Source organism: Ceratotherium simum, chromosome 27 (genome assembly GCF_057802395.1).
Source record: "Ceratotherium simum simum isolate JZ-2026a chromosome 27, ASM5780239v1, whole genome shotgun sequence".
Taxonomy (NCBI): domain Eukaryota; kingdom Metazoa; phylum Chordata; class Mammalia; order Perissodactyla; family Rhinocerotidae; genus Ceratotherium; species Ceratotherium simum.
The window spans coordinates 40858889-40877603 of record NC_141926.1 but is presented as its reverse complement, the minus strand read 5'-3'; the positions used below and the strand labels follow the sequence as shown (position 1 = coordinate 40877603).

At 40.1% G+C, this 18715-nt stretch overlaps 2 protein-coding genes across 4 annotated transcripts in view; one reads left to right on the top strand and one right to left on the bottom strand.

Moving 5' to 3' along the window:
• The window catches only part of ZNF654 (zinc finger protein 654), an 80698-nt gene extending 80053 nt beyond the window's left edge, over positions 1-645 (bottom strand). For both annotated transcript variants that reach the window (XM_087418212.1, XM_087418214.1), the window contains exon 1: positions 415-645. In XM_087418212.1, the coding sequence (XP_087274338.1) occupies positions 415-591 (177 nt within the window). In that variant the 5' untranslated portion in view covers positions 592-645. The remainder of the gene's footprint in view (positions 1-414) is intronic.
• A 294-nt stretch (positions 646-939) lies between these two features.
• Positions 940-7763, top strand: CGGBP1 (CGG triplet repeat binding protein 1). Of its 2 annotated transcripts, XM_087418211.1 has the most exons (4): positions 940-1088; positions 1640-1844; positions 2500-2570; positions 3754-7763. In XM_087418211.1, the coding sequence occupies exon 4, from the start codon at positions 3773-3775 to the stop codon at positions 4274-4276; it is 504 nt and encodes a 167-aa protein (XP_087274337.1). In that variant the 5' UTR covers positions 940-1088; positions 1640-1844; positions 2500-2570; positions 3754-3772; the 3' UTR covers positions 4277-7763. The 2 variants fall into 2 exon arrangements, with proteins under 2 accessions (XP_087274337.1, XP_004440126.1); XM_004440069.3 differs by lacking the exon at positions 2500-2570.
• Positions 7764-18715: the final 10952 nt, after the last annotated feature.

Here is an 18715-nt window from a genome sequence, read left to right as displayed (position 1 = left end):
ACGCCCTAACCCCACCTCCCAGAGGCCCGGGGCGCCGCGGGGCGCGGTGACAGCAGAGGCCGGCGGGGACGGGGACACGGGGGGCGAGGGCGGAGAGGGAAGCAGGAAACGCTGCCCGACTCCGACGGGAGAAGGAAGCGGGGAGGAACCCGGGGAGGCGGGACCCCCGGGCGGCAAGGGGTCTGCCGGGCCGGGCCGGCCTGTCAGCGCGGAGCTGCCGCCAGCGACCCCGCGCTCCTCCGGCCCCTCCCCGCGACCCCGGACGCGGCACCGGCCCCTCCCCGCCCCCCACCCGGGCCCGAGGCCGGAGGGCTCCCCGCACCCCCCTCGGCGGGCCGGCGGGCCGGGCACCGGACACAGCCCGGCGCGGGCCGCGGGAGGCCCGCTGACAGCGGGCGGCCGACGGCGCCTCACCTGACAGAAGCGCCGGCAGTAATCCCGACTGCAGATCCCGCCGCCGCCGCCGCCGCCGCCGGCGCCCCGGCCGGCGCCCGCAGCTCGGAGCCCGGCGGGGCCTGGCGGGGACTCCACAATGGCCACGAGCTCTTCCCCGAGGCGTTCGGCCTCCTGGTCGCTCTCCTCCTCCGCCATGAGGCTCTCGCCGCCCAGCGCGTACCAACCCCTGCGCCGCCGCCGCCGCTGCCGCCGCCGCCTCGGCTAACCTCCTCCTCCTCCGCTAGTTCCTCCCCCTTCCCCCGCCCCAGCCGGACAGGGGCCTCTCGGCCGGCTCTACTTCCGGCTCCGCCCCCCCACGCCCCCAGCTTTCATTGGGGAACCCTCTCTGCCAATCATGCTCAGGCCCGCCCTTCCACTTCCATTGGCCAAGTCAGCCGTCTGTTTGCTAGGCCCGCGGCCCGTTGGTCAATGCTGCTCGGCGTTGCTGGGGACCGCCTACGAGCTTTGCCATAGGCGGCGCAGGAGGACGGGGCGCGGCGGGGGACACGGCGGCCGCCGCGGGGCTCGCTCGGGCGACGGCGGCGGCGACGGCGAGTCCTCCTCCCTCTCGCCGTTGCTCCTCCTTTTCTTCCTCCTCCTTCCTTTCCGGCCCGGCCTCGTCCACTTCCCCTGGCGGCGGCCCCGATCCTACGGTACCGAGAAGCGCGGGAGGCCGCGGTTGGGCCCGGCCGTTGGTGCGGGCTTCGGGCCCGGGCCTTCTGTCCCGGAGCGGGGCCGGGGGCGGGGCCGAGCGCCCGAGTCGGCGGGAGGACGAGGGCGGAGACGGGAAGCTGACAGCGGCCCTCCGCCGGCGCCTGCCGCCTCGTCCCCGGAGACCGCCGTCGGCGCGGCCGTCGAGTGCGGGGCCCGCGGCCGCCTTGGGACTCGGCCGGGCCCGCCCGCGGGGGCCGGCGGCGGGCGTGGCGCGGGAGGAGGGTCCGGACGCCGCAGCGTCCCGCGCCGCCCCCCTCCGCACCCGGGGCTGGGGCGTGCGCGGAGGTGCGGGGCGGGCGGCGGGGGCGACCGGGCGAGCGGGGTTGGGGTCGGCGCTGAGATCGGATGGTGGTGTGGAGTCACCCCCGGAGAGCAGTTTAAAGACACCTGTGTGGTGGCTGCTGTTGACGTTCTTGCTGGTCTTTCATCCACCCCTCTCTCCCTCCCTTTCCCCCATTTTTTTTTTCCATTTGTTTTTCGTGTTTTACAGTAAAGGCATGACTTCCTGGCACGGCAGGGAAAATCGGGTGCAAGCCCAGAAACTATTTCCCCACCACCACTTGTTGAAAAACTGATTTGAGGGCATCTCCGGGTTTGAACGAACGGAAAGTGCCAGGATTTCATGCGTCTCTGGATTTGCGCTGGAGACCCTTCCCTGCTAAGTATCAAGAAGAAAAAAACTGGAAACTAATCCGGTAAACATTTAAACTTGAAAACTTATGATGAGTTTTATTTTGATCTAGTAAATGATTTGCTGCTGCTCTTTTGTTGGCTAATTCCTGCTCTTAACTTTTTAACTTTCTCGTTTAAAATATCTTTACTTTCTATTGAAAACACTTTTGTTTTTCGGGTCTGTAAACTCGAGCATCCTCTGCTGGGTGGATATTTGCCTCTGCAGCTACACAAACAGACTTTTGAGAGTTACAAGACATAGGAATGTATAGGCCTTGCACATTAGCACGAGTAATTGAGCGTTTTATGCCTCAAAGAATAACGAACATGTTTATTTTAAAGTTTGAAATCCAAAAGTTATAGACAGAAGACTTTTCACATAGAAAGATTTAGACATTACTGGGCACAAATATTTAATGTTTTTCATAACTAGCTTAGAGCCATTAATCATATTGATTTGCTATAGGAGTATAAAACATACCGTTAACTTAAAGTACAAACGTGTAATGGTAATTCCCTAACCGCTTACTAGGCAGAAATCATATCAGTCTTATCCACCGTTGAACACCTACAGCCTAACGTGGTTTTTGGCACATGAGAGCCATGCATTAAACAAATTTTTAATGGAAAAAAATTGAATTAAACCTATCAAAACCTAAACTTTATCATATTTTCCAGAATTTCTGTGAAACCTTAAGTCCTTCTCTGAGTTTATGTCCACAAGTGTCTAACACATTGGCAATTTAAAGGTGAGAGAGATTTCACGTCACCCAGCTATGAATTCTCTGGTATGGATTCATGAAATACTCCACCGTTTCTGATTACACTTATAAGGCATAGATCTTCAGAGCACTCTTAGGAATCTTTCTCTAGCATATTTATACAGAACAGAATTCCATCAAATTCATTTTGATTTCTTATATCTAGATTAATGTAAGAGCTTAGCCCAAAGACATGGCCCCAGGGAACAAATGGTTGTCACCAACAGCATTTGTTTGTTATCTCAAGTTTTCATGATTTGGGCAATGATCATAAAAATTTGTTATTAGGATAAATTAAGAAATTAATAAGCTGTGTCTGAGTTAAATATGTGGAAAAATAGTGAAGATAATCATTGGCTTAATCCATCAGCAAATTGTGATTGAGCATCTGTCATTACTAGGCACTATATTCTTAGTTTTGTTCTGACTTAACAGTTAATAAGTGAAGTAAATATTAACAAATGTAAGTATTAGTCTTGAATGGAAAAAAGAGGAGTGTTAGAAAAAGCCCTTTGCATATCTTGATTATCACCTAATGGAAAACTTAGTGGAGGTATATATGCATTAAAAAATGACTTACTTTGAGCTCTATATTTTGGCTTTAAATTTTACTGTCACTGTTGCTGCTGTTAATTGCATTTGGTCTGTGTTCTCTCTTGGTTTGTTTTTCTCTTCTCAGAACAATTTTGAAGATTGTCTGTCTTCATAACAGACTTATGCCAGTTTAGTGGTCCACCTGTTTGAACAAACTACACAATTCCCTAAAATTATGTTCCTAAAATCAGTTGGCCCAGAACTGTGAAGGGAAAGCAGCTCTTTTAAATTTAAATACACATGTAATTAATACTCTAAATATTGACCGGTGATTAGGTTTTTCTAAAAGGTAGTGTGACATGGGATAATTGGAGTTCTCTTTTCATAGTTCTAATTTCTTTGAATGTTTTAAAAATCAAGGAATGGACCTAGTTGTTACTAGTAACTTGCTCTGGTTTTGCCTTCTCTTACATATTTCAGGTAAGTTAAGATTTAATAGACACACAGTCTATTAATTTGAATTAAGTTTTCTGAAGTCTTTAATCTTAAAATGTTTATACTTGTCTTTTATTGTTAATTTTTTTCTGAATGCACTGTTGTTTTAACACTTGTTGTTTTGTTTCTCATGTCTTGCAAGAACCTTATTCAAAGTCAAAATGGAAAGATTTGTAGTGACGGCACCACCTGCGCGAAACCGTTCTAAGACTGCTTTGTACGTGACTCCCCTGGATCGCGTCACGGAGTTTGGAGGCGAGCTGCACGAGGATGGAGGAAAGCTCTTCTGCACTTCTTGCAATGTGGTTCTGAATCATGTTCGCAAGTCTGCCATTAGTGACCACCTCAAGTCAAAGACTCATACCAAGAGGAAGGCAGAATTTGAAGAGCAGAATGTGAGAAAGAAGCAGAGGCCCCTAACTGCATCCCTTCAGTGCAACAGTACTGCACAAACCGAGAAAGTCAGTGTCATCCAGGACTTTGTGAAAATGTGCCTGGAGGCCAACATCCCACTTGAGAAGGCTGATCACCCAGCAGTCCGTGCTTTCCTGTCTCGCCATGTGAAGAATGGAGGCTCCATACCTAAGTCAGACCAGCTGAGGAGAGCGTATCTGCCCGATGGATATGAGAATGAGAATCAACTCCTCAACTCACAAGATTGTTGACAAGGTTACCACCATTGTGATCAGGATAAATAATGTGGAGTATTAAAGTTATGTGTTGATTGTGTGGTTCATTTTTATATTTATTTCATTTAAAATCATGTGATGCAGAATAGTTTTGCAATGTGTATATAGTTGCAGGCAAAAAAAAAACCTCACTGCAAAACTTGTTAATTTTAGTCACCAATGGTGTAAGCAAAACTTAGGGTTTAGAGTGTGCTAGGATACCTGAAACCTGATGGTTATCTTTCAAATTGATGGTTTTTCTCCTGAAATGTTCGTGCATGGAAGAACTGCCCTGCTTTTTTACCCTGTTGCCATGTATGATTATCCTTGTGAGATTACTTAATTACTTGGATTGAAGACTAGTCTAGGAAATTGAAGCTGCTGCCAGGCAACACCACTCACAGTCACTTAAAGGAATTATTTCTGATTAGAGGATCCTCTTCAAAAAGGAAGGGATGGTGGGAAACTGTTCCTGTATCTTCAGATCCCTAGCAGAAAATGACTGTTTATTTCAGACTGTGCTTTACTTGTATGTGATGTAGTTACCTTGACTATACTTCAGTTCCTCACTGTCTTTTTCCTCTTTTTTAAAGGTTTATTGTTGTATTCAGTAGCAGCTTCAAGTGACCAAAAGACTAAAATCTTTCTTTTGCAGTGACAAGATTTTAGTCTCTTATTATAAATACAAATTTTTGAACAACAGCTTTCATTTCAAGCATCATCTTGAATTTGCGAGCGTTTTTTTTTATGTCTTGATGTTAAAAGACTTCAAGATTGGCATTTTAATTTAAACACGTAGATGTTTTATGATCTGAGTTTCCCGTTTTTACAGAGAATTAGTAAGTACTTTTTGGCTGACAGATCAGATAATAAGGAAATTACCTTCTACACATTAATTTTTCCATATGGTTTCATAAGAGTTTATTTAGGTAAATAGACTAGAAACAAGTTTACTTACTTTCACTTTCATGTGCTTTGCCTCTGGTGGTACAAAGTTTTTAAACATGGATGGTAAACAATTGTCTAGAAATACTGGCAAGATTTTTGTAGTGGAGATCTGGCAGTATCCTGCACAACTGTTTGGGTGAGGAAATAATCAGTTCTGTTAAAGGTCAGCCATGTTCAGGAAATGATCTCGATCTGAACCTCACTATCCTGTAATATTAGCAGAGTAGCTTAACCCAGTTATGTCTTCTCTATGGGAGACCCAAATTATATTTTTAAAAAACTGAACAGCTGAAAACTTGGACTAGAGCTTTAAAAAAAATCTTAAATTCTTTGAAAACATTCAAGTTAAAAATATTTATAAAATATATTTCTATTACAAAGCACTGACAGCTGATGCCCTATGTGACTTGGAGTTATCTTTGAGGTCATTTTACTACAAACCATTTAGAAAAAACCAAAGTGAATTAAGAAAAAAGTTAGATTTTATATTTTTCAGAAACGGCTCTCCATGTCTGAGTTTCTTTTACAGACTTAAGTTCCTAGTTCAGGTTGTCAAAGTGCTCATCTGAGTTTAGATTTTATATGGGTTTTTTTTTGTTTTCATTTTGAATGAACAGTTTTTCTCATGTTCAGTTATGTTGAAGTAGCACAATAAATGCCTGGAGTAGTGCTCTCTGACAAAGCACATACGTGAGGAGACCAGCAGTAAAACACAATCAAATGTACTTTGCTTTTACTTCCTCTAGTAAAGAATTTTTAGGCAACCATGTTTAATTTCAGTTATCTAAGATAGAAGAGCTAAGAAGCTAGGAAAATAATTGAGTTTTATAGTACTATTTTCAGAATACAAAAATAAGGTTAGATATACAATCATTATAATTTTTCAAAATTGCATATGATTCAGACTGCTCCGTATTGTGTGGATATTGATTTGCACCAACAGCAAACACATGGTGCGGGACAGCTTTGAGTCGGCCTGAGCCATGACTGGATGATGCTGCACTGGAAAAACACTGATAGTTCACATTGGAGTTTCTGGTAGTTATGACTGATTTGATGATTATTTAGATCCCGTATATCTTAATGTATTTCTCCAGGCTCCTAATTATTCCCATATTCCCTGTCTAGGGGCATAATCCACCCTCCTGTTGGGATTATATCATGTCCTTAGAAGCATTTTCCATCCTGTTGTGGATGTTTAGTATGTTTCTTTACTGATTACGAAACTTTTCGTTCCCTGAAACTGGTTAACTTTGTCTCATACTTAAATAGATAAAACAGAATGATTGTTTTAGCCTGCTCAAACTGGTACAAATCAGTGAAACCATGGTTGGCATATGTTAGATAACAAATGGGAATGTCTAAGAGGCATATGCTGCTGTGGAGGTGCAGTGGACATGTGTACAGAAGCTTTCAATCTTAACTATATAGTGTTAGTGTGATGCTATACTATTGGAAAAATAGGAATTTTTTCTATTTTATAAGTTGTATGCAGAAACTTAAGATTTGTAATGTTTCATTTATAAACTGCCTTCTTCAACACATGCTTATCTGTTAATAGTGTTTTCTCAAGGTATAGTAGTAGGTCTTCCAGAATTTCACTATATGCTTACAGTAAATAATTCCTAGCTTGTTGAAATGTTAAATTCCTTGTTGGTTTCTTTTGATTCTATGGGGCATATAGCAAGCCTGAAGGACATTTGTAATCATTTCTTACAGGGAGAAAATTAGAAATGTTGTGTATGAGAGCCTAAATAGTTATTTTATTCATTATCATCTTTGAGTAAGACTTTTTTTAAAAACAAATGCTACTTCCAGTTAATGCATTTGGCCCTACTGAATTTTCAGGGACCAGAAAACTTTAAAGAAAAAGTTCTGTATCTTAGAATTGTAACCAATTAAATATCGGCTTCGGATTGTTCTGAAGTATTCATTGCTTAAAAACTACCGTTAAGTAACAGTTGGCAAGATCTCCAAGCAGAAAGTTCCATGTTAAAACTTTTGCTTGAAAGAGTTTGTATGTGAACGTTAATGGAAAACATTTAAACAAAATAAAATTTAAGGTGGCCCAAAACAAAAGCCACAGATAGTTTGCCATTTGGTGCTTAGTCTTTGTAAGGGCTCTCCATGGTTTGACTTGCCCCAACTGCCTTTAATTGAGGACACATCACCTCAAAACATGTTCATCAAGTAGAAGATTTCTTCTACAAATTCACTGAAAATCTTAGCCTGAAATAAATTGCTTTAGCACTGATTAAAATGTGAATAGTGAAGTGGCTATCCTAAACCTTGGTTTATCTCAATCCACACTATCATAGACTTCTGAGGTAAATACAGTTATCACCTAGTGGTATTCTACTTGTATCCAGAATACTGTATTCATTAACATTTGACTATGTCCATTTTTGTATTCCAGTGCTTATTTTTTTTTGCTCATGCATGTATGCTTAGTATAAATGTGTCGCTTTTAAAGTTTTGTCTCTGTGACTTTTAGAAATAAATTTCAAAAAAATTGTTTCAGAAGTTTCTGAAAGCACATTGTGTTCTGTGAGTCAATAACATTTCATAATTCCAAAAGATCAACAGAATTTTACTAATTGAGTTTTATTTTTCTAACAGTTGTATGTCTGTAGGATGATTAGTCCTCATGCCCAATGTAAAAGCATATTGTCAAATCAGATTCACATAGCTACAGATAGCCCTTTTGCCCAAAAATTATATAGGTAGTATTTAAATAAGCTTAATCAGTGCTTTTAATTAGAAATATGTTTTAATTTTCCCCTTTTAGAAATATTGTGAAAGACAAGGGCCTAATTTGCATCTCATACGTTTAATTGGTTTTTGCAAGGTTTGCTATATTCTTATTTGCCATTGGGGGCAAAAAGAAAAAATGCATAGAAGTTGAAAATTTTCTTGCCTTTTAGTAGTTTTATGTAGTTTTGAGGGCAAATATTCCTCCTTCTATTCACTTCTGTTTGGCAAAAAATTAATGAATTTATAAAGTAATTAACTTTTGTTTCCTGGAATCAAAATGGTAGAAAAGACTTGAAGAAATCAATCAATACTTCTGCTTTCAGTTTAGTATCTCCAAACCATCAGAGACCTGTCTTCATTTTTCCTAAAGAATCTCATCATAACCTTTACTAAATGTAAACCAATTGAATATATGTGCCTCTGGGTCTCATAACAGTTCTTTTTTTTATGTGTATAAATTGAGTTTTATTATGTACCTGTAATTCAGTGTGTCATGATGCAGAGATGCTCCTGGGATCAGACTAGCTAACCTAGCCCTGTGAAAGCTAAAACTAGGAAGTAGAATAGGACTTACTTTTGATGTGATGCATCTGCTATGTAAGATGTGACTTGCATCTGATTACCCCTCCAATATGTTACTTGATTTCAGTTGTTTTTTATGCATACTATTTAAAGTGAATACTTCTTAGCGCTCTCCTATTAAAATGTTGGAATCAGATTTAAAAGCTCATGTCTTCAAGTTCTTGGTTAAGTTTGAATAGTATGAAATCAGTATTTATTGAGTTCCTGTCATGGGCCTGATACTACTCTGGCCACTGGGGACACATCAGAGAAAATTTAAAATCTCTGCATTGAAGGAGCATACATTCTAGTGACGATTTACAGGGATGGGATGGGGTGTGGGAGGAGGGCACATATCAACTTTTCTAGGCACCTCCCTTAAGCATTCCTCATGAGACTAGTTAGTTCCCAGCCAAATAGTTATCACTGGTTTCTTCTTGATTCTCGAAGTCTTATTTTATACAAGAAGAGTAATAAAAATTGAAAATTTGCAGATTAAACAGCCTGCATATCCTTTGAAAATCTGGTAGTCTATGTAATCCATAAAATATCAATTTCCAGATTAAAATCTATTAAGCATTGGGATTGACCAGTTTAAATGCCTTTAAGATAAGAACTGCCACATATTTTAATACACCGCCCATGGTAAATCAAGTGCTTCATTGAATAATGGATATCAAGATAGTCACTGGTGTACCTAATCACACGTTAACTAATGATCATCATAATCCTCACCCCAAGGCTGGTGTGTATATTAGATAACAGACTCTCCAAACTTTTCTGTTTATTAAGCATAAAAGGAATCAATGTGTAATGGAAGACATTTTTATATGCCTTTTTCCTCTTTCGATTTTTTCTTACCATGCTTATATAGTAGCTATTCAATAGGGATAATAATTTTGCGTATGCTTTTTAATCTAGCAAATTCCACTTCTATGAATCTATTCTACAGAAGCAAAATAGTCAATGTGTAAAGATATATGTAAAAGGAAGTTCATTTTAATATTATAGTAGTAAACAACTGCAAATATTATGAATGTCCGACTAGAGAAGAATGGTCCAAAAATTATGACACAAGCATATTACAGAGCCATTTAAGTGATCTAAAAGTGTGGATCAGAGAGATGTCTACAATATTGCTAAGTTTAAAAAAAATTACACAGTGTATTTTTCTCTTGAGAAAAAAAGAACAATGTTATGTAAGTGTACTATGTTTGTATCTGGTGATCAACACACACTAAAGATTACTAGCAAGTGGTGATATTGAATGGGGCAGGGGAGAATATTTGCCTTTTTTTATACACCCTGTATGTTGACTTATTTACAACAAGCACATGTTATCTTTATAACACACACAAGATATGAAGTAGACTTTTATTGAAACCTGCTCACATGATAGTTATATCCAAACCATAAAGAATAGTAATATCACATAATTTATCTACCTTATTAATGGAAATATCAAAGAATTTTAATTGCTGAGCAAATATTTAAAAACATCTTTTTTTAATTCTTTAAAATTTACTTTTATAAAATTTAGTTGCACATTTACAAAGTTAAGTCATCTTTCTTTTTCCCAAGTTATTCATTGCTAAGTATGTAATGAGGAGTCAGTTTCAAAGCTATGGCTTTAGTATCCCTGTACTTTTATTCTATAAACAGCCTAAACTTTCTAGCTGTTTACAGTAATTGTGTACATTATGTCACTGTGCTTCAATAATGCCTATAAGAAACATAAATTTAACCACTGCTAAAACCCTGTAGACATGTTTCAAAATCTGTCAGTTAATTGGAATAAGACGAATGTCCTAAAATATTTTCAGGTAATTCTATATCACTTATAGCTTCTAATAACACCTTCATTTCCTATTTCAGAAAACCAGCATTAGATCAGACTGGAACTCCATGTCTGGTAATCATTTGTCATCTAACTCTATTCCTCTTTATGAAGGTTGCTATTTCGGAACTTAGTCTTTTGGATATTCTTTTTCTACTAGGGAGTCACCTGGCCCCTCCTTGCTTACTGACACAACAGTAATTTCTTTGCTACTCAGTATAGTAGTAACATTGAACAATCAAGGTGCGATCTTTCGCATAACCATCTGTTCTTAATATTTCTTTCCTATCTGATTTTTCTTCTTTCTCCTCTAATGCCTCCTCCTCTCTTCCGCTTGCAGATTCTTAATGCTATATCTTTGGCAAACACAAAATATTATCAACTCAAATTATCAACTCGATATTATCAACAAAATATTATCCTGAGATCACAGGAGTTGTAAGTAGCAAATTCATGTCTATAATCCATGTAGTCATTAATCCACATTTTTAGGTGTGCCCACAAAATGAAGCAGATTTTTTTAATTCAAACTGCAAACACTGCCGAAATGCTGCGTTTAGTATCTTTGCTGAGTCATACGTGCACACAACTCTAGTCTACATTTCTGTAAAAATAGGTTTTACAATAGAATTCCCTGCCATTGCAATTAACTGCAATTAATCTTCAACTCATTAAGTATATACTAATGTGTCTGCCACACTGACTTTTCTGTTTGTTAACCAATGTTGATAATGAAGCTAATACTATAAATATCTGCTCAATTTAATTGTTTTCTTAAGGCTATGTAGAGTATCAATCATCATACTACATTTAGGAAAGAAAGAACATTTAAAGAGAGGTTTTCATTATATTCAGCATATTTTGTTGTCATTTTATTTGCTTCTGTATTCTTGTGTTGTTATTTTTGTCAAAGCAATACGTGCACCTAGTTTAAAATGTCAGATACTGCTAAGTGACCGATAGGCAGTAATCCTGCCTTCCTCTCCCACCCTTCCCTGGTCTTCAGTTCCCCGTCACACACTTTAAATTCTTTTACCTGTTTCTTCTGATACTTACTTTCATATTTCTGAATAATATGCCTATACTACAATTCATTTATCAATTTTAGACATGATGCTTAAAAGTGAAGATTTTGTTCTTTCCACTATCATCATCCCACACTTTCCCTCACCATAGGATTTTTATGTAGTTAAAATCAATAGAAAATGTTCATTTTTACAGCCATGTAAATGATTGTTTCCCATGAAACCAAATAGTGTACTGAGATTATTTCCTTTCTCATACATTTTTTTAACTTTTCTTAATGTTAATAATTTTATCATTTTTTCATTTGCTTGTGTTCTCTTTTTTTCCCAAATACACCAAGAGATATGGCAAATACCTATATATGGCAGATACCTTTCACATGCTTAAAAATGTCAAATAAACTATCAATTCCATTTATTTTCCTGGAAAATTCCATTTATTTCCCTACCTTCCCAGCCTCCTTTCCTCGTGCTGAAATCTGAACGTGTTTAGTGGTCATCCTGGCATGTGTTGCTGCTTCTCTGGCCAGATCCTTCCTTTCCTGTGTCCCACATCTCACGCCTAATCCACTGCTTGAGTAAGGCACATCCTCCAAAAGCTTCCTAAGAAAGACTGTACGGAAGGTTTATTTCTTGATATCTTTCATGACTACAAATAACTTCATCATTCTCTCACGATTAATTGAAACTTTGGCTAAGAAGGTTGAAAATAATTTTCTTTGATAATTGGAAGGCATTGCTCCATTGTCTTTTAGTGTCCAGTGTTGTATTAAGAAGTCTAGAGCTTTGCTCAATCTTGTTCTTTAGTCTATAAGGTGGTTTTATATTATTTTTAGATTATATTTATAATATAAATATTTACCTCCAGAAAAGCAGGTAAGCAAAGAGACATCCCAGGATGTGTATAATGTGCCCAATTACTGGAATTCTGAGAAAAGAAAGCTATCATAGATGGAATTGTGTTCCCCCAAAATTCATATGTTGAAGTCCTAATCCTCAGTACCTCAGAATGTGACCTTATTTGGTAATAGGGTCATTGCAGATGTATTTAGTTAAGATAAGGTCATACTGGAATAGTATGGGCCCCTAATCCAATATGACTGGTGCCTTGTGAAAAGGGGACATTTGGACACAGCTACACACACCCAGGGAGAATGCCATTAGAAGATGAAGTCAGAGATCGAGGTGATGCAGCAGAAGCCAAGGAACATCAAAGACTGCCAGCAAACCACCAAAAGCTAGGAGAAACACATGGAACAGATTCTCCCTCACAGCCTCCGAAGGAACCAATCCTGCCTACCGTGATCTTGGACTTTTAGCCTGCAGAACTGTGAGACAATACATTTCTGTTGGTTAAGCCACCAAGTGGTTAGTGGTACTTTGTTACAGCAGTGTGAAGAAACTATGGTTCAATATGCAATAATTCTTTTAATCCCATGTTGTTAGCCCCTTCCTCATTACAACCCTCTATTCAACTGGCTTTCCTGAATCTGGAGTGTCTCTGGTTCGAATTATCCAGAGAATAACCTTCTGGTCCTTTCTTGGTGAGGGGTGTGTATGTGAGTGGGAAAGTAGTTACCTACTTGTGTGGTCTAGGGAGTGAGCCTGGAGCACTTCAAGAGCATCCTTGCAGCCTGCTCTGGCTGGTCGCTCATCACCCACCCAACCACATATGCTCTCAACTATCTTTTTCAAGTTGAGGAAATTTCTCGTACATTATGTGTCCTTTTCCATTTCATCTGTCCTTACCTTTTATACACACACACACACACACACACATATATATATTTAATTCATGTATTTTTATTTTAGTAAAGTTTTATGAGAGAAAGAAGATAAATAGATGCTAATTCACCATTTTTCACCAGGAGTCCTTTGCTTCTGGTCTCAATATGTTACATTTGAATATCAAAGCCACAGAGTGGATATGTATGACAAGCCCTTTTGAACACACCTGAGTTTATGCTAATGAGGTGACTTAGAGTGGGACCCCTAGATAGCTTTAGGATGGGGCTAGTCACCAGAAGGACCAAGTGATTCGAAGTTTGGAACTTTCAGCCCCACCCACCAACCTCTGGGAAAGGGAAGAAGGGTGTTGCAGATTAAGCTCTATAAACACTCTTGAACAACAAGATTTGATGAACTTCCAGGTTGGTGAATGCATCCACATGCCAGGAGAGTGGTGCACCCCAGTTCCACAGGGACAGAGGTTCCTGCCCTGGGGATGCTTCTGGACATTTACTTCCCTGTATGCCCTAAATCCCTTAAAATCTGAGAAGAAATGCATAGCAGCATTATAAAATAAGAAAGGGTTCCATGAACAGATAAGACATCTTGAGGAATTTCTGGATGATGGAAAGATTGATTGTGTGAGAGGATTAATTGTATGGACAATGGAAATTAGATTGTATTAGATTAATTGAGAAGTGAGAGAGTGAGAAAAACCAAGGCCCAAATGCTTCGAAGAAAACCACATCCTGAAGAAAACCACTTCCGAGTTCAGAGCAGATCCAGAAAAACGGCAAGCTCCAAGTGAACAAATATGAAGAGCAGGAGAAGTTGTCCTGAGTAATCATCAGGGTAGAGGGCTAACAAGGCCAGCTAGTGCAATACCTTGCAGGACTCAGACAAGGTCCTCCAGAAGGCTGCATATACTCTGAATCAACATCCAACCTATGGTGCTGTTTCTCCCATAGTCCGTGCAGGAATCAAGGGGTGAAAATGGGAGTGGCACCACTCGCTATTACCTCTAGTGACCCACTAGCAAAATTCGTGCTTCCTATTCCCATGACTTCATGCTCTGCTGGCCTAGAGGTCTTAGTTCCAAAGGGAGGAATGCTTCCACCATGAGACACACCAATGATTTTCTACTGAACTGGAAGTTAAGACTGCCACCCAGCCACTTTGGACTCCTCATGCCTCTAAAACAACAGGCCAGGAAGGAAGCTACTGTGCTGGCTGGGGTGATGGATCCTGACTACCAAGGGGGAGCTGACTGCTACTCCACAATGGAGGTAAGGAAGAGTATGTGTAGGATATGCAGATCCTTTAGGATGTCTGTGATATTGTGATTTATAAGAAAATTTTATATTTGGTCATTCAGATAACCAAAATATATTTCTCATATATATTTGGTCTCCGTCTGTGATTCCTGGCTCACAGTTCCAAAACTCTTGAAAGTTTTGAGAGTGATAAACTGTTGTTAATGAGGTGACTTTTGAAAAGCACTTAAGGATGGGGGTTGGTTGCCAGTAAAGCCAACCATGTGATTAGAGGGTTGGAACTTTCAATCTACCTCCTGACCTCCAGGGAGGGGAGAAGTGCTGGAGATTGAGTTCAATCGCCAACGGCCAATGATTTAATCAATCATGCCTATGTAATGAAGCCTCTATAAAAACTCAAAAGGATGGAGTTCAGAGAGCGTCTAAGTTGGTGAACACTTGGAGATTTGGGGAGAATGCTGTGCTCTGTGAGGGCACGGAAGCTCTGTGCCCCTTCCTACATTCCTTGCCCTTTGCATCGCTTCCATTTGGCTGTTCCTGAGTTACATCCTTTTATAATAAACCAGTGATCTAATAAGTAAAATGTTTCTCTGAGTTCTGTAAGCCACTCTAGCAAATTAATCAAACCCAAGGAGGGTGTCATGGGAACCTGTGATTTATAGCCAGTTGGTCAGAAGCACAGGTAACAGCCTGGGCTTGTGACTAGCATCAGACATGGTGAGATGGGAGGAAGATGTCTTGCAGGACTGTACCCTTCACCTGTGGAATCTGATGCTATCTCTGGGTAGATAGTGTCAGAATTGAGTTAAATTTTTGTATGTTGTTGGTGTGGGGAACCCCCTACCCACACCTACACATTGAAATTAGGTCAAAAACTCTAGAAACCCATTTAGTGTCTCAGTATTACCATGCCCTGTGATTAAAATCAATGGAAATCTACAGCAACTGAATCCAGGTAGGACTACTGATGGCCCAGCCCCTTCAGGTATGAAGGTTTGGATCACCCCACCAGGTAAAGAAACATGACCAGCTTTGTTTGCTAAAGGCAAAAGGAATACAGAGTGAGTAGTGGAACAAGGTAGTTATAACTAACAGCTATGACCAGATGACCAATTTTGGAAATGAGAATGGCAATTGTCATTGAGTACTCCCTCCTTATTTTGCTATGAATACATTGGTGTGTGTATATATCTACATCTGTATCTATATCTTTGTCTCCTTTTCTCTCCTATTCCCTTATCATATAACATAAATGTATTGACTTTATATCATAGTATTTAAGAATTATTAATTTTACATCATAGTATTTAAATTACAGGATATCAAGGAGAAAACATCACTCGAGGACTTTATCTCCTCTTCTAGGGAAGGGATTAGTACCTTTTTGGCTGTATGCAGGATAGTTGTATCATGTTAGGTGGAATTATGACCTTATTATTGTCTTTATTTGAAGATTAAGATTGAGATGCATATGGATGCCAAGTTGATAATGGGTGTACTTGTGATGGTCAATTTTATGTGTCAACTTGACTGGGCCATAGGGTGCCCAGATATTTAGTGGAACATTATTCTGGATGTGTCTGTGAGGGTGTTCTTGGAGGAGATTAACATTTGAATCAATAGAATGAGTAAAATGTATTCTCTCACAGTTCTGGAGGCTACACATTTGAAATCAAGCTTGTCAGCCAGGCCATGCTCCCTCTGAAACCTGTGGGAAGAATCCTTCCTTGATTTTTCCTAGCTTCTAGGGGTTTGGGGCAATCTTTTGACTTGTAACTGCAGCACTTCCGTCTCACCTTTTGTTGTCACATGGCATACTCCCTGTGTGCCTGTATCCAAATTTCCTCCTTATAAGGTCAGCAGTCAGACTGGATTAGGGCACACCCTAATGACCTCATCTTAACTTGATTACATCTGCAAAGACCCTATTCCCAAATAAACTCACATTCATAGGTACTAGGATTAGGACTTCAACATGTTTTTTGGAGGACATAGTTCAACCCATAATACCACCTTAACTCATCAATTTAGTGCATCAATCAAAAAGTTAACTAGGTATTTGACAAGGCAAAAGGCATTCACAAGACGGATCAGATGATCCAAGGAACCAAAAGAGAACATTTTGAAAATGCATTGACTATCTTCCAAGAGGATCTCATTCAAGAGAATATTGTATCCACAAAAGAAGAACAGGCTGCAACAAAAGATTGCAATCAGAGGAAAACATAGTTCCTACAAATTAAATATAATAAAATTCAATAAACGGACAATCAATACCAAATGATTGATTTGGAAAACAAAGTTACAGAACACTCCCCAATTGTAGAGCAAAAGGCAAAGAGATAGTTACTGTGAGAAAATAAACATGAAGTAGTAATTCAGCATATAGTATATTGTTTATCAAATAAAAGTACCAGAAAAACAGAAAAAGAGAAAATGAAAAGGACAAATAATCAAATATGTAACTGAAGAAAATTTTCGATAACACTCAAAATCACAAGAGTGCTGCAAATGATAAGACAATAAAAATCTTTGTCTTAGACAATTATTTGTGAAATTTCAGAACTCTTAGGACTCAGAGAAATTGCTAAAAGCTTCCCGAAAGGAAAAATACTATTTAGACGTGAACAGAGGCATTGCAAACTCCAGGAGGCACCATGTGCATGACATTCCCTGGCATTGTGTCCCAAAGTCAGAAAATACCTCCTGGATCTGGGCAATGCTTTAGTATTGGATGGGTATTAGAAGTCAATAGATCAATACTGTGGTATAATAATAAGTATATTTGGTCTTTATCCCTGAGTCATAGCACAGAACCCCTAAAACCCGTGTAATTTCCTAAGTGATAGAAGTGTCTTTTGTGATTCATGACAAGCCCTTTTGAACACACCTGAGTTTATGCTAATGAGGTGACTTAGAGTGGGGCCCCTAGATAGCTTTAGGATGGGGCTAGTCACCAGAAGGACCAAGTGATTCGAAGTTTGGAACTTTCAGCCCCACCCACCAACCTCTGGGAAAGGGAAGAAGGGTGTTGCAGATTAAGTTCTATAAACACTCTTGAACAACAAGATTTGATGAGCTTCCAGGTTGGTGAATGCATCCCACATGCCAGTAGAGTGATGCACCCTAGTTCCACAGGGACAGAGGTTCCTGTCCTGGCAACCCTTCCGGACCTCACCTATGTATCTCTTCATCTGGCTATTCATCTATATCCCTTATAATAAAGTATTAAACATAAGTGTTTCTCTGAGTTCTGTGAGCTGCTCTAGCAAATTAACAGAACCAAGGAGGGAGTTGTGGGAACCTCTGATTTAGAAGCCAGTGGGTCAGAAGCACAAGTGACAACCTGGACTTGTGATTGGCATCTGACAGGGAGTCAGTCTTATGGAACTGAGTCCTTAACTGGTGGGATATAATGCTATCTCCATGTAGAGAGTGTCGGAATTGAGTTAAATTTGTAGGACACCCAGTCAGTGTCCATTGAGAGTCAGAGAATTGCTTGGCGGTGTTGGAAAACACTCCAGAAATACTTCCAAATGCTGAGTATGATGTATTTTGAAAACACAAGTATATACTTGAGAATATTAATAAACAGAAACCTCATTTAAAACAGAGTCAAGAGGCCAGAAGAGGGAGCTCTCACACCCTACCTCTACAGCAGAGCCCAACAGGAAGTAGAAAGACTTCCTTTCTTGACTGGCAAGAAACTCAACCAATGAAAGACTGTCACAACTCAGCCAATGAAAAGCCACTACACTTGGAACTTTGAATTCCTCTAGTGGTCTCTTTGTTTACAATAGCCCTGGCAACGTCCTCTTCCCCTCTATAAAAGAGTCCCTCCTCCCCTTGCTGCTGGGGGACTTGCAGGTGGCTTGCCTTGATTGCAGGCCCTGAATTGCAATTCTTTGCTAATCCCGAATAGACCTATTTTTGCTGGGGAAATAACTGGCTGTCTGTTTGCTTAAGGTCAACATACTTGTCCACACTAGAATTTAAATATGAGATCAAAATAAAGTAACATTCTGCCCTGTAAAGGCTCCAAAAGTTATCACCCACAGAATGTGTCTGAAATAATTACATGAGACTACATTAAAGAAAACTTGAATGAATACAAGGAAACAGAAGATGTGATTTACAAGAAAGAGCAGCACACAAATACACAGTTAAGTCTTAATATTGTTGATGTATAATGCTTAAACACAGTGAAAAATATTGTCATAAAACTCCTGATGATAACAACATTTAATGATTGGGATGAAGGAATGGGACAAAAACCCAAGCAAATAAAACCTAAAACTGTGCTAAGATT